The 15,876-nt window shown below is 54.7% G+C and overlaps 1 protein-coding gene across 7 annotated transcripts in view; it reads right to left on the reverse strand.

Moving 5' to 3' along the window:
* Nucleotides 1-1,578: 1,578 nt before the first annotated feature.
* Nucleotides 1,579-15,876, reverse strand: part of EYA3 (EYA transcriptional coactivator and phosphatase 3) — a 157,485-nt gene continuing 143,187 nt past the window's right edge. For all 7 annotated transcript variants that reach the window (XM_075908770.2, XM_075908768.2, XM_075908766.2 and 4 more), the window contains 4 exons: nucleotides 15,676-15,790; nucleotides 14,836-14,957; nucleotides 7,037-7,137; nucleotides 1,579-4,050 (listed from right to left, as the gene is read on the reverse strand). In XM_075908770.2, coding sequence (XP_075764885.2) covers nucleotides 3,970-4,050; nucleotides 7,037-7,137; nucleotides 14,836-14,957; nucleotides 15,676-15,790 — 419 coding nt within the window. In that variant the 3' untranslated portion in view covers nucleotides 1,579-3,969. The remainder of the gene's footprint in view (nucleotides 4,051-7,036; nucleotides 7,138-14,835; nucleotides 14,958-15,675; nucleotides 15,791-15,876) is intronic.

Here is a 15,876-nt window from a genome sequence, read left to right on the forward strand (position 1 = left end):
GACAAGCTGGGCCCAATGCTTGTGATGATTTTGCACCCCCCAGGATCAAGCACCGGGCCTACCGGGCCCTTGGTAAAGCTTGAGCTGAGAAGCGAGATGCTTTCTACAGAAGCAAACAACATCCGCCACAAAATCAAAGGGTCATTTGATCTCTGCCATCAAATGCCAGCAGTGCCCACTGCTCTAGAGACTGGACGGTCTCTGCGGGAAAGCACCAATGGACACATTGGATATGTGCAAAGGGAATATCCAGAGGCCTGTTGGTGAGCACTGTAGCTTGCCTAGCCAGTCTGACAGACCTGCGGGTGGCTGGCTTGTCACAAGCCAGCTCTACAAGCCAAATACAGAGAAGCCCTGGAATCCCAGTTCACCCACACATTCAATTCACGTGCTAATGGACTGCTGGGGACTCTACCTATTTAATAACCACTGAAGGTGCTAACAGCTCCCTGAGTGGCGTCCTTCCTGGTTTAGGAATCTATCGACTTTGATTTTTATCTGCTTTGGTTTAAGCCCCGTTCTCCAGATACTTAATGAGGCTCTGTCTCCAGCCCCCCCTTTTTCTTTCTCTCCCCCCTCCTCATCCCCTGGCCTATTTATTTTGAATTTTCACATCCCCAACTCATAACTCAGTCATCTGAAGAAGGGGGCTGTGCCCACGAAAGCTCATGATCCCAGCTACGTGTTTTGTTCGTCTCTAAAGTGCTCCCAGCCCGTTGGTTGTTTTTTCTACAGAAGGACCTTAGCCCAAAGGCTCGGGGTTCAGCACCAGTAGTTTGACCTAAACGTTAGGAGATTGTGGACGTTATTTTTGAAAAGAAAAACTTAGAATTTAAACCACAAATTCCCTGCAAGCCAGAACTGATCCAGGCCTCTCCTCGCAGCACGGCGTGAGCAAGTGGTTTCCGCCCAGCCACACGCCTGCCCCGCTGGCAGCCACAGCACAGAGGCCAAAGTCTGGCCTGAACCACGAGGAGCAGACTCCGCATTCGCCCCTCCAGGCCAGCTGCTGCAGGGTTGACTCCAGCCGGATGGCATCAGTGCCATTTACTCCACAGCAAACACTTCCAGCTGGGCGGGATGAACAGGCAGGTTTCCGGAGCACAGCAATTGCTACAGAAAAGAGACTTTATTTTTCCAGTTCACAGGACAGCTCCCATCGCACTGAACACAGCCCAGCCATTCACGCCCTCGGCCGCATACACACACTGCAACCGACATCTGGGCCAGCGGGCCCCTGGCCACTTGCATACAAAGGGTCGCGCAGCCCTGCCAGTTGCTGGGAACCTGCGCGCATCAGCAGCCAATCACTAAGTACTGGGCTGCAGCAAAGCTGAGGACACAGACTCACGCCGCAGCCCAAGGGGCTCGGAGGGAGCCTCGTAGGGGCTGTGCAACTTTTCCAGCTGTAGCTTTGGCCAAGCGACTGGTTGAACTACCACCCCTCAAACAGCAGCAGGAGAGCAGAAGGCAGCAGGGGCTGTAATGGTCCTGAACACTCCTCTTGTGAGGAGAGCTCCAGGCCACTAGCCCCTCGCCTGGGACAAGTCTCACAAATGCAGCCAGCAGAGGAGTGAATAAAACAGCCAAGTTAACTTTTATTAACATTACACACAAATGTACCATCAACCTCCTGGTAGAAAAGTATTTTACAGACATTCGAGGAGACATCGTATAAATAGCGCGAGGAAACGTCACCGGCTCCACTCGGCCCAAGTCTGGCTGTGGCTCCTTGCAACACACAGCAGAGCCTGCCAGCTCTCTGACTGCTAAGTACCTTGGCTCCGCACTCACGAGGCACCGGGACCCCCGAGCAGGGCCCCTCAGTTCGACTTGGCGCGGTGACGGAGGCGAAGGGGCGTCTCCCCTGCTTAAGGCACAGGTTTCAAATCCAACGTTACGCTCGCTGCGGCCGAGACGCACGTTCCAAACAGGCTCAGGTTCACAGGATGAAGCGCCTCCTGCATGCTTACAAGAGAGCACCTGGCTGGCTAGTGGCCTTCACCGACGAGAGGGGCTTCTAGAAACCAGACGTCTGAGCAGACGTCTCATCTTCAGCTGCACACGGCATCTGTCTCTTTGGAACAGGAACTGTCACGTGGCTGCTGGCTGCTCGCCACGCCAGCCCTGCAATGGGCTTACCCTAGGGCAGCTCCTGGCCAGCAGCCCAGCCTACTCATGGTCAGACTCCCCGCCTGCCATGGCCCCAAACGCTGCTGGAGCCAGCGTGCGCATCTGTGGGGCATGCCCCATGGGTGGAGGGGGCTCCGTGAGCTGCCTGCTCCTGCAAGTATGGTCCAGGCAGCTTTCCAGCCAAAGGGAGCTGCAAGGATGATGCTGGGTGTTGGGCAGCGCATGGAGGCCCCTCTGCCCCCATGGCAGGCTGGATTGGGCCTACCCCAGCCTAAGGACAGAGTGCAAAGCTAGTGCCTAGTGTATGGCCAGTGAAAGGCAGGCATGCGCCTGGCCCCGGGCTGGGCGAAGAGAACATCCATTTGACCCCCCCCTCCTCCCGGGCCCAGTTCTGCCCTTTCTGGCTGGGCCTAGATTGGCAGACCCAAGGGTCAGCGGGGCTGAGGGCCCTCATGGAGGGGCCACAGTGTCTCTGTCCCTGCCCAGGCCCGTACAGCTGGGCTGGCGCAAGCCAGATGCCCAGAAAGTGCCTTGGGCCCCACCAGGGCATGCTGCTCAGGCTCCCCTTGGAGATGCTGAAGGTCGCTGGCCGGGGAGTGGTCAGGCCCGGGGAACCGTGGCCAACACACGGGGCTGCTCGGTCCACTCAGTGTCAGCTCCCAGAGCATCCCCTTGGCAGGATCCGGAGCAGAGAGCAAGGGCTGTGCTGCTGCTGGGTGAGAGGCCCCTCCACTGTGGCCAGGGCCCTCCGAGGAGCGACATGGGGCTGCCACGGCCACGCGGAGCGAGAGGCAGAACTGCTCGGGGGGAGGGGAAAGCCGGGCAGCCCTGGCTGGCAGGAGTCGAGCCCCAAGGAGCAGCTCATGGCGGTGCTAGGAGACAGCTCATCTGGCAGGGAGCTGCTGTCACTTACGCCCTGGCTGACAGGCCAGGGTAGCTCAATCCCTGTCTGGGTGCTGGTGGCTGTAGGGCTCCATGTCCCGCTGGCAAAGGGTCGCCTGGCGCTGTCACAGGTTGCAGCAGCGCAGCGGGAAGAGGAATCTGAGCAACAGGAATGTACTGGACACGCGTGGACCTGGAAGAACCAACCCACTGACATTCCCTTCCTAGCACAAGTTGCGAGAACTGGGCCCAAGGGAAGACCCTCCTGTCCCCCCAGCAGGCTGACGGCCAGGGAGCATGGTGCTGCGCCCGGACACTAGCCACTGGCCAGGCTAGAAGTCAGCACATCGTGACTGGGAGAGAGGCCTGGGGAGGGGAAGGGATCTGTGCTGGCTGAAGAGAGACCGGAGGCCTGCCTCCTCCCTGGGGAGAGGGAGGGCCTGGACCCGCCCCCTTCCCCCTAGCCACTAGCCAGCAAGCCACCTTGGAGCAAAAGCAGGTACAGAAATGGCACTAAATGAACCGCTCTGCAGACGGGGCAGGGCCAACAGTTTCATTCCTATTTCCCATGAAAATCAGCAGCCTTTCTGGCCTTGCAAGATGGGGAAGTTCAACCCTCCCCCAGAGACTGGACTCTTCTATCAAAATAGTGTCTCTAGCTACGGGGCAGGAGGAGAGAGGAGCTTACAAGGGCGGCTGCTATTCTATCAGCACGAGCAGACGCACAGGGAGTCGCTGAGGGTTTCCAGCTAGAGCCCCTTCGCTTCAGCCACTCCCTTTCGAAACAACAGAACGGCAGCTGCTGCACTGGTGCCCTGGCCTGGTGGTACCCGGGCTCGAGGCAGGGACTGGGCGCCACCTGCATGGTAGAGTCTGCATTAGCTGCCTGCTTCCTCCAGGGGAAAGACGGTTCCTGCCCCGTGACGTGGAGAGGGGCCACGTGGGCTCGGCTCCTTACAGGAAGTCCAGCTCGAGGGCCTGGTGAAGGGACACAAGGTCTGCGTGGCTCGCGATCCTCCAGAAGGGCATGTTGTGCTGCAAGAGACCCCGCGTCAGTTACGGAACAGCCCCTCCCCCGTCAGTTACGGAACAGCCCCCTTCCCCTCACTGTTACAGCAGCCCCTCCCCCGTCAGTTACAGAGCAGCCCCTCCCCCGTCAGCTACAGAGCAGCCCCCTTCCCCTCACTGTTACAACAGCCCCTCCCCCGTCAGTTACAGAGCAGCCCCCCAAGCAGCCAACGTGTCCAGCCGAGGGGGACGCTGCAGCCCCAGAGCGAGGGGCCCAGGGTGGAGCAGGCTGCTGGCCTGTGGCGTCGGGCGGCTGCTGCTCGCAGGGAGCCTGTGGCAGTTCACAGGGGCGAGTGCCAACGTGCCTGGCGCCCAGCTCGTGGCAGGCACAGACCTGCCCACACAAGGAGCAGCTGCCCTGGGGCCCTGCGACTCCACAGGGCCCAGGGCTCCCACTGGACACGCAGCTGCAGCAGAGCCCCAGGCCCTGTAAATTGTTGTGAAAGTGCAGCAAGGCTGGAGGGCTGCGGGGGGAGGCAGGGAGCAGCGGGGAGATGGCAGGGAGCAGCACACCCCAGGCTGGGGGGTGGGGGGAGATGGCAGGGAGCAGGATGCTCCAGACTGCAAGGGGAGGGAGCAGCACGCTCCTAGCTGGGGGTGTGTGTGGAGCCAGCAGGGAGCAGAGAGCTCTGGGCACACGAGCAATCGTCCAGGCGGCTCCATGCACGGGACGGTGTCTCAGGACCCAACTGCCAAGCCGCTGCTCGTCTCAAGGCGCAAGTCCGAGGGGTTTGCGGCTGCCCCGCCCATGCCTCACGGCCATGCCGCAAGCCCCCCTCCACAGCTGGCTCTGCACGGGCAGGCCGGGCGTGCCAGTGACACATCCCCAAAAGGGCGCCACTGAGGCTGCGAAAGTCAAGCCCTGAAGTGTTGGGCTCCCATGTCAGAGGTGCCCCACGGGGGAGGGGAACGCGGGGCTCCGGCACGCACCTCGGGTGTGAGCCTGGGGTCTGGCCAGGCTGTGCATGTGTCCTGCTCCCGTCCGAGGGCACAAAGGGCAGGATGGCCAGGACCCTCCCCCAGCTCCCTCGCAATTCTCTTGGCTCTGTCAGTCGGAGGCAGGGCCGTGGCTTCGCCCTGGAGGTATGAAGGGTTAACACGGCCCTGGGAAAGGCCTGTGGCTAGAAGCCAACTGGGACAGGCTTGTGGCAGCCAATCAGAGCCCAGAAGGGCTGTATGAAAAGGGTGGCTGGCCAGGAGACCCGTCGTGCCCCAGCTGTGGCGCCGGAGGGACCTGGCTGCTGGGGAGCTCCGGCCAGGCAAACTCGCACACTGAAGCCTTGCTCTCCAGGCCTGGGGCACTAGGGCTGCAGAGAGGCAGGCAATGAGGAGTGTCTGCCCCGAGGCAGAGGTTGGATGACAACTGGGTCACTGAGGCAAGGTGGGTCTCAGGGGGCTGGGGTTCCCTGGGAGGGGAGGGTCCCAGGATGCAGGGGCGCAGCCGAAGACGTAACGTAGGGGTGAAGAGGGCGCTCCAGGGCTGGAAGAGCCAATCCCTGAGGTGAGCAGCAGGAGGCGCCGTGTCAGTGAGGAGCAGACCCCGCTGCAGCGTCACACGGGGTCCGAGTGAAGCCCAGCACTCCCTGGGGCTGCCCACAGAGATCGTGTAGTTCTGCAGCAGGCCAGAGCCGGTGCTGCGCGGGGGGCAGGCTCAGCAGCCCTCTGATGGCATGTGGACGTGAGCGCAACTCCGAGACTTGCTGGGCTCTGGCCACGAGGAGGCTGGGAGTAGCTCTGCAGCCTTGGCCCGGCTGACAGCACAGAGCAGGGCTCCCTGGACATCCCGGCTCTGATGCTTCTTTTCCCAGCCAGCAGTCCAGCCTCAGGACGGGCCTGGGATGCGAGCGCCTGGCTCCGTGGAATTCTGAGCTGAGGGCGAGCTCCCCACCACTGTGTCCCTGTGGCAGGGCCCAGGCGACAGGCCAGCCAGGAGAACGCTGCCCCACTGCCCGTGTCTTGGTGGCACCGCTCCCCAGAGGCACGGCCCGGGGGCGGTGAGGACGCCAAGGAGAGCGTCAGAGCTAGTGTGTCAGTCTGTGCCGAGAGTGGCGGGGTCTGTGTCAACAGAGGCACTTGGGGGCCGCTACCCGTGGAGTCTGCTCAGCTTGTCTCCCGGTGCCATCCCGTACCCGTAGCGTGAGACGACACCACGCGCCTGCCCAAAGCCAGGAGATGCCGCTCGGAACCCTCTTCCCAGCTCCGGCTGCTGACAGCTTGCACCACGGCCAGCTTGGCTTGTGGGCAAGGTTCTGGCCTGGCCTGTCTGCTGGGCTGCGAGATGCAGGCGTGATCCCTAAGGGGTCTGATCTTGGCTCTTCTGCATCCAATGCCACCCTCAGAGCTTGCTCCAGAAGACAGAGCTTCAGCCTCCTGTCCCTTGACCTGTGGGCTCCTGCAGGAGGGCAAGTTTGCGATGGCAGACTCCCAACGGAGAGCAACCAGCTGGCCTGTGGTCTAAGGACTCAGCGCTTGGTGGGAGGCAAGGGGGGAAAGGGGCGTGGGTAGGTCGGCCACTGGGCGCTCCTCAGGGGCTTGCCGCACAGGGAGCTGCCAAATACAGTATGGAGGGGGCTGAAGAGTCAAGGCCTGAAGGAGATTTTTGATCAGATTAGCAGGAGCGACAGACTAGTGGGTCAGACGCTGCCCTGGAAGGCGCGAGGATTTGGCTGCCCTTGCGTGAGGAGACATGGCACACGCCCTGCTCGGCACCTCAAAGGAATCTACTAGAGCGGACCCTCCCCAACGGGCACGGTGGAGAACACCGGAGTCAGCGAGGCAGAGGGAAGGGCAGGCCTGGGGTGCACATCCCAGGGTGTGCTGGGTGGGACTGTGTCCACACCCAGGGAGAAGAGCCAAGACCCCGCAGCAGAGCCTGTGGAAAAGAGGAGCCATGGCAGCCCAGCCTCCCAGTTGGCAGCAGCCCCACAACCCGAGCGGCAGTCCTGGGACTCACCTGCTTCGCTGCAATCTCTTCATCGCGCCCATCGCCAACCACCACGTAGGTCACTTTCTTCCCAAACCGCGACACGATCCTCTCAAAGCAGCTCTCTTTGCCTGCCAAAGACACCCCCGTGAGCGCCGCGCCCTCCCCGGCACGGGCAGGACCCCCGGCTCCTGGCACAAGGACACAGCTCCCGACTGGATGCGACTTGTGCCGGGCAGCAGGGAGCCTTTCCCGTCCCCCAACAGAGCGCCCACTCTCAACGCACACAGCGCATGCTGGCTCCGGGCAGGCTGCCTCGGGGGAGCTGGGCCCAGGGAGAGATCAGCCAGGGAGCTAACTCCGGGGACGAGACGGTCCTGTCTGCTGTATCCAGGCCATTGCCACCTAGGGGCTCCCCAACAGACATCACCGGGCAGGCACCCCCCAGGGGACACAGCACACGCCCCCGCCTGGCCGGCTCAGCTGCCTGGCACCCAGGGGGGCAAAGCCAGGCCCTGCCCTCACAGCCTGTCAGGGGCCAGCTCCATGGGACTGCAGCCAGCGCCAGAGCCTGCGGGGGACAGCCAGTTCTGCCACTGACCCTTGTGTGCAATGGTTGCCGGCTGCCGCAGGAGGCTGGGTCCTGCGCTGGCTGCCGACTCCCCGTAGGCCCACGGAGAGTTCACTGGGGGTACCGACTGAGAAGTCCCCCCGGCCCCGGGCTAAAAGGAAGGAGGTCACAAAACTCCCGGAGGGGAAACATGGCCTGGGTTAAACTTTATCAAGGGAGCCCAGAGATGGGGGCATGAGCATCCGGGTGCGGCCCTGGGAATTCAAACCAAGAACAGGATGGTCCCCAATGAGCAGCCCTGACCAAGCTGGGATTCACCCAGGGCGAGTCCTGCCTGGCCAGCCTGATGGCCCTCTAAGGGGAGACAACTGGCTCTGCGGATACAGGGGCCGTGACGTGACAGCCCGGGACGTCAGGAAAGCTTCCATTAAGGTCTCCCAGTGTCCTTGCCAGAGAGTTAAGGAAGTCTGGGTTGGATACAAGGACTGTAAGGTCAGGCCCAACAGGTGGTGACCAACAGCTCAATGTGTAGTTGGCAGCTGGTTTCAATCAGAGTGACCATGGGGTCGGTTCTAGGATCAGTTTTGTTCAACACCTTTATTAATGACCTGGATGAGGGGCTGGATTGCACCCTCAGTACGTTTGCGGATGACACTAAGCTAGGGGGAGAGGTAGATACGCTGGAGAGCAGGGACAGGGGTCCAGAGTGACCTAGACACATTGGAGGACTGGGCCACAAGAAATCTGATGAGGTTCAACAAGGACAAGTGGAGAGTCCTGGACTTGGGACGGAAGAATCCCAAGCATTGTTCCAGGCTGGGGACTGACGGGCTAATTAGCAGTTCTGCAGAAAAGGCCCTGGGGGTTACAGTGGATGAGATGCTGGATGTAGCCAAAAAGGCTAATGGCATACTGGGCTGCATTAGGAGAAGCATTGCCGGCAGATCTAGGGAAACAATTACTCCATTCGGCTCTGGTGAGGCCACATCTGGAGTATTGCGTCCAGTTCTGGGCTCTCCATTACAGAAGGGATGTGCACGCATTGGAGAGGGTCCAGCAGAGGGCAAAGAAACTGATTAGAGGTCTGGAGCACATGATTTATGAGGAGAGGTTGTGGGATTTGGGCTTATTTAGTCTGCAGAAGAGTGAGGGGGATTTGAGAGCAGCCTCCAACTACCCAAAGGGGAGTTCCAAAGAGGATGGAGAGAGGCTGTTCTCAGAGACGGCAGAACAAGGAGCAATGGTCTCCAGTTGCAGTGGGAGAGGTCTAGGTTGGATATTAGGAAAAACTATTTCCCTAATAGGAGGGTGGCGAAGTGCTGGAATGAAGCAGCGGCACAGGAGCCAGCAAACAGAGCTGTAAATGGGAGTTTGAGTGGGAGTTTGGATATCGGGACTTGTTTGAGGTTTGTTTTTGCTGGGGGGGAGGGGGTGTTTTGGTTTGGTTTTGTGTTCACCGGACTAACAGGATTTTGGTGAGAAAGTAGATAAAACACAGAGGCAGTAGTGGCCATGGCCCAAGTAGTAGAGAACACAAGGAGGAGGATTGGATGTGGTAGCTGCTGTATGTACAAGATTCTGGAGGGGGTACCTGAAAGGAGTTTTGTTTCCATGAAGTGCCGCCTGATAGAGCTGATGGAAGAAAAGATCCGAGGACTGGAGATGCAGGTGGAAACTCTGGTCGACTTTAGAAGGGGGTTTGAGCAGATGATGGAGCAAAGGCATGACGTGGCTGAAGGGGAAAGTTTAGATCTGCAGATGGAAGCAGGATCAAGGGCCTCAGAGGGGGGACTGCTGGGCGAAGAAAATGGACAGTGGAAGCATGTGACTAAGAGAGCCAGGCAGAGGAAAAGATGGGCTAGTGAAGGAAAAATAGAGCTCAAGAACAGGTATGTGGAGCCGGAGAATGAAGAATGGGCACAGCAGGTAGATAATGAAGATGGAAGGGTAAGGAAGAAGAGAAGAGTGGCTAGTCCCATAGATAAAGGGGAAGACTTAATGGAGACAAAACCAATAATGAGCATCAGGAGGATACAGGATGGGTTAAAAAGGATTACAAGGGAAAACAGGAATGGCAAGGACTTGCAGCCAGAGGAAGCAAGAGATAGACCAGAGAATCGCACGGTCACAAGGAAAAGACAGGTCTATGTGATTGGGGACTCCTTAATGAGAAGAATAGATAGACCTGTAACCAGAGCTGATCCAGAGAATAGAAGGGTGTGCTGTCTGCCAGGTGCTAAGATACGGGATGTGGAACTGAGGTTGAAGAGGATTATTAAGGGAGCAGGAGGGAATCCATTGATCACCCTTCATGTAGGAACAAATGATACGGCTAGATTCCCACTGGAACGAATTAAGGGAGACTGTGCTAGGCTGGGGAGGACGCTCAAGGAAACTGAGGCTCAGGTGATCTTTAGTGGGATTCTGCCTGTTCCTAGAGAAGGGCAACTAAGATGTGACAGGATTATGATGATCAATAGATGGCTTAGGCAGTGGTGCTATAAGGAGGGCTTTGGGATGTATGGTCACTGGGAGGCATTTATGGACAGAGGACTGTTCTCTCGGGATGGACTTCACCTAAGTAGGGAGGGAAACAGACTTCTAGGATGGAGGCTGGCTCAACTGATTAAGAGAGCTTTAAACTAGGAATTTGGGGGAGACGGTTGGGAGATGTCCAGGTAATCTCTACGCCGGATTTTAACACTGAGAGGGAGGAAAACGAAGTAAGAAAGGATATAGCTGGGGGTAGGAGAATGTACATGAGGAAGGATAGGGTGGATACTAGTCTAATAGGTTATATTGGAGGTACAACGTCCGTGCCAAATTGGGTAAAGAATGTGAATGAGGCCAAACAGCAAAAATTAAGATGTTTGTATACCAATGCGAGGAGCCTAGGTAACAAAATGGAGGAACTAGAGTTATTGGTCCAGGAAATGAAACCAGGTATTATAGGAATAACAGAAACATGGTGGAATACTAGGCATGACTGGAGTACAGGTATTGAAGGGTATGTGCTGTTTAGGAAAGACAGAAATAAGGGTAAAGGTGGTGAAGTCGCATTGTATATCAAAGATGAGGTAGATTGTAAAGAAATAAAGAGTAATGGAATGGAGAAGTCAGAGTCTGTTTGGGCAAAAATCACATTGGGGAAGAAAACTATCAGATCCTCCCCTGGGATAGTGCTTGGGGTGTGTTATAGACCACCAGGATCCAATTTGGATATGGATAGAGACCTCTTTAATGTTTTTAATGCAGTAAATACTCATGGAAACTGCGTAATCATGGGAGATTTCAATTTTCCAGATATAGACTGCAGAACAAGTGCTAGTAATAATAATAGGGCTCAGATTTTCCTAGATGTGATAGCTGATGAATTCCTTCATCAAGTAGTTGCTGAACCAACAAGGGGGGATGCTATTTTAGATTTGGTTTTGGTGAGTAGCGAGGACCTCGTAGATGAAATGGTTGTTGGCTCGAGTGATCATGAGCTAATTCAGTACAAATTAAATGGAAGGATCAACAAAAATAAATCTGAGACTAGGGGGTTTTGATTTCAAAAGGGCTAACTTTAATAAATTAAGGAAATTAGTTAGGGAAGCTGATTGGACTAAAGAAATTATGGATCTTGAGGTGGAGGAGGCCTGGGATTATTTTAAGTTAAAGTTGTAGAAGCTGTCAGAAGCCTGTATCCCAAGAAAAGGGAAAACATTTATAGGCAGGTGTGTTAGACCAAGCTGGATGAGCAAGTATCTCAGAGGGGTGATTAAGAAAAAAGCAGAAAGCATATAAGGAGTGGAAGATGGGAGGGACCAGTAAAGAAAGCTACCTTATTGAGGTTGGAGCATGTAGGGACAAAGTGAGGAAAGGCTAAAAGTCAGGTAGAGTTGGACCTTGCAAAGGGAATTAAAACCAATAGTAAAAGGTTTTATAGCCATATAAATAGGAAAAAAACAAAAAAAGAAGAAGTAGGACCACTAATTACTAAGGATGGAGTGGAGGTTAAGGATAATCTAGGAATGGCCCAATATCTAAACGAATACTTTGCTTCAGTCTTTAATGAGGCTAATGAAGTGCTTAGGGATAATGGTAACGTAACAAATGGGACTAAGGATGTGGAGGTAGATATTACCATATCTGAGGTAAAAGCCAAACTTGAACAGCTTAATGGGAGTAAATCGGGGGGCCCAGATAATCTTCATCCCAGAATATTAAAGGAACTGGCACATGAACTTGTAAACCCATTAGCAAAATTTTTTAATAAATCTCTAAACTCAGGGGTTGTACCATTTGACTGGAGAATTGCTAATATAGTTCCTGTTTTTAAGAAAGGGAAAAAAAGTGACCCGGGTAACTATAGGCCTGTTAGTTTGACATCTGTAGTATGTAAGATCCTGGAAAAAATTTTGAAGGAGAAAGTAGTTAGAGACATTGAGGCTAATGGCAATTGAGACAAATTACAACATGGTTTTACAAAAGGTAGATCGTGCCAAACCAACCTGATCTCCTTTTTTGAGAAAGTAACAGATTTTTTAGATAAAGGAAATGCAGTGGATCTAATCTACCTCGACTTTAGTAAGGCATTTGATACAGTACCACATGGGGAATTATTGGTTAAATTTGAAAAGATAGGGATTAATATGAAAGTTGAGAGGTGGATAAGCAACTGGTTAAAGGGGAGACTACAGCGGGTCATACTGAAAGGTGAACTGTCAGGTTGGAGGAAGGTTACTAGAAGAGTTCCTCAGGGATCAGTTTTGGGGCCAATTTTATTTAATCTTTTTATTGCTGACCTTGGCACCAAAAGTGGAAGTGTCCTGATAAAATTTGCGGATGACACAAAGTTGGGAGGTATTGCCAATTCAGAAAAGGATCGGGATATCATACAGGAAGATCTGGATGACCTTGTAAATTGGAGTGATAACAATAGGATGAAATTTAATACTGAGAAGTGTAAGGTTATGCATTTAGGGATTAATAACAAGAATTTTAGTTATAAGCTAGGGACACATAAGTTGGAAGTAACAGAGGAGGAGAAGGACCTCGGAGTCCTGGTTGATTATAGGATGACCATGAGCCGCCATTGTGACATGGCCGTGAAAAAGGCTAAGACGATCTTGGGATGTATTAGGTGAGGTATTTCTAGTGGGGATAAGGAGGTGTTAGTGCCATTATACAAGGCATTGGTGAGACCCCATTTGGAATACTGTGTGCAGTTCTGGTCTTCCATGTTTAAGAAGGATGAATTCAAACTGGAACAGGTACAAAGAAGGGCCACTAGGATGATCCGAGGAATGGAAAACCTGTCTTATGAAAGGAGACTCAAGGAGCTTGGCTTGTTTACCTTAACCAAAAGAAGGCTGAGGGGGGACATGATTGCTCTCTTTAAATATATTAGAGGGATAAATACCAGGGAGGTAGAGGAATTATTTAAGATTAATACCAATGTGGACACAAGAACAAATGGATATAAGCTGGCTAGTAGGAAGTTTAGATTTGAGATTAGACAAAGGTTTCTAACGGCCTTCCAAAGGAAGAAGTGGGGGCAAAAGATCTATCTGGCTTCAAGATTAAACTAGATTGGTTTATGAAGGGGATGGTTTGATGAGATAACATGATCTTGGTGACTAATTGACCATTCATTATCAGAGGTAAATAGGTCAATGGAGGGATGATAGGAGTTACTGTAGAGAACTTTCTGGGTGTCTGGCTGGTGAGTCTTGCCCACATGCTCAGGGTTTAGCTGATCGCCATATTTGGGGTCGGGAAGGAATTTTCCTCCAGGGTAGATTGGCAGAGGCCCTGGAGGTTTTTCGCCTTCCTCTGTAGCATGGGGCACAGGTCACAGCTGGAGGATTCTCTGCATCTTGGGGTCTTCAAACTATTTGAAGGCTTCAATATCTGAGATATCGGTGAAAGGATTATTCTAGGAGGGGGTGGGTGAGATTCTGTGGCCTGCATTGTGCAGGGGGTCAGACTAGATGATCATAATGGTCCCTTCTGACCTTAAAGTCTATGAGTTACCCAAGGAGGTGGTGGAATCTCCATCCCTAGAGGTTTTTAAGTCCTGGCTTGGCAAAGCCCTGGCTGGGATGACTGAGTTGGGGTTGGTCCTGCTTTGGCAGGGGGTTGGACTTGATGCCTCCAGAGGGCTCTTCCCACCCTAATCTTCTGAAATTTGATGATTCTCTGGGTGAGCTCCTGGCAACAGAGAACTGGCATATGGAAAAGGAAGCAGCTGTGCTCCAGGTTTATCAGCAACAGGTGAGATTGGAAAGATTTTTCTCTCAATGCTCCCTCCTTAACATGCAGTTTTGCTCCTGGCCATTCAGAATTGAAAGAGCAGTAAAAATGCTCTAAATACGCCCAGAAAATTCTCTGTGTCTCCCCCAAACCGAGCACTAAGCCCGATACCAGCTCCCATGAAACTCTGGTCTGTGGCTGCCTATGGGGATTGCTGCAAATAAAAGTCAAGAAATAGCCCAGGACGGGCAGACTTGCTGCCTGCTGTTTCCCATCTTCTGTTCCTCATCAGCCTCTGATGACCTGACTCGGCTGCACACGACCCCAGGCAGCTAGCTGGCAGCACGCCAGATTCACTAGCCATACATGGTGGTACAGGTTTCACTATCAGACAAAGCAGCACCCTCCCTTTGGCTTTCAAAGGCGTCAGGTTTTGCACCGGGGGTTAAAAGAATATGAATAATGCAGGAGCTGGGAAACTGCACTGCCGACTGCTCCCACGCCCTGTGAGCTCCGGGGCTCCCGACTGCTCCGTACGCAGAGGGCAGCATGCTCAGTGTGTGTGGCCAGGCACGGAGCCGCAGGCAGAGCTTAGCTCAGCTCTGGTGAGCGCCCCCGCAAGCGCTCGCTCGCTCATGCAGGCAGGACCAGAGGCGCAGCTGGTGACCTGGCTGTGCCTCAACCCAGGCAAACTGAAGGACCCACCAGAGATGGACAGAAGACAGCCCTGCGCTGGCACCACACTGGGCCGTTTGTCGGCAGAAGCCCTGAAGTGGCAGATTGGGCAGTGCTGCTCAAACTCACCTGTGCTCCAGGGGCCGTTTTGCAGCAGGGCAGCTATGGGTGTCAAGCTGGCCTGGATGCTTTGCACCAGTGTAACATGGGGCTTATCCCGGGACTGTGCAGCCCCTCTACACTCGTGCTGAAACCCCTGACCATAGACAATGCTGGCTCTGCTTCTAGAGGTCCAAGCCAGCCCCCTGTGGCAACGACAGAGCGATTGGAGCAATAACTGTACCGATTTTTGTAGCACTATAAATATTTTCAATGGGGAACACGTCTCCCAAGCCGTACAAGAGAACTTTGGCGAGCGCTGGCACGAGCTGTGTCGTCGTGATCAGGACATTCACACAATTTTTTCTAAAGGATAAAAGAAGAAACAATGAACACGCGTGGCGGCAGAGAAAGGGGCTGGCTCTGGGCAGCCCTCGCCTGGGCCGTGTGCTCTGTTGGACACTGCAGAGTGCGGTTTAGTCTCTCTCTCTCTCTCCGCCCGCTGCGAAGGCCTCCCCCATCTCTCCTTTACACGAACCTGGTCTGAGCGCCGCGTTCAGAACCGTTAGCAGTAGCTGGGCTCTGATGGGCCTGTGGCTTTCTGCTCCCTGCCACTGGCCTGGTGCAGGCCAGCGCGGCTGAGCTAAGGGACCAGCATGTGGCCCTGCTGCTGAGACACAACAGTCCAGCTCTCACTCCCCTGGAGAGTGCGTGGGGAAATCTCTGTCATTTCAGGTATAAGCTCTTCCTTTGACTGATGCTTACGCAGAAAGTAACAAACACCTGCCAAAGCCAGGTGAGGGCTGCTGGAACCCTGACCTCCACAGGGAAGGACACGGAGCGAGCCCAGGGCATCCCCTCCAGCATTGTGAAGGAACAGGCAGCTGGAGAAAGCTGGGCACAGGTGCCAGCATCATGAGCTCCTTCAAGGGGCTGCTGCTCAAAAGCCTTTTGCTCTGCTTACGGGGCTGCTGTGAGGCTACAAGCCACAGAGCAGGAAGATCTTGTCTGCGGAGTGGTTCTCTGCTCTGACAGAGGTGTGGGCAGTGGACAGCTACTGCTGCAGTGAGACCTCGCCCCGTACCTGGACTGTATGAGAAGCAGGGATTTTAATGCAGTTCCCAGCCAGGAATCTGTTAGCACTTCTATATCAGCCCGTAGCCTCTGCAAAGCTTCCCTCTTCTGTGGGCTGAGGAGGCCTATAGGAAGTGAAGACAAACAAAAAGCTCCTTAGAAAACCGCAGTTCCTCATGTTGCATTCTTGCCCAGTGCAGGGACCATCCCC

Source organism: Pelodiscus sinensis, chromosome 26 (assembly GCF_052426305.1).
Source record: "Pelodiscus sinensis isolate ZL-2025 chromosome 26, ASM5242630v1, whole genome shotgun sequence".
Classification (NCBI taxonomy): domain Eukaryota; kingdom Metazoa; phylum Chordata; order Testudines; family Trionychidae; genus Pelodiscus; species Pelodiscus sinensis.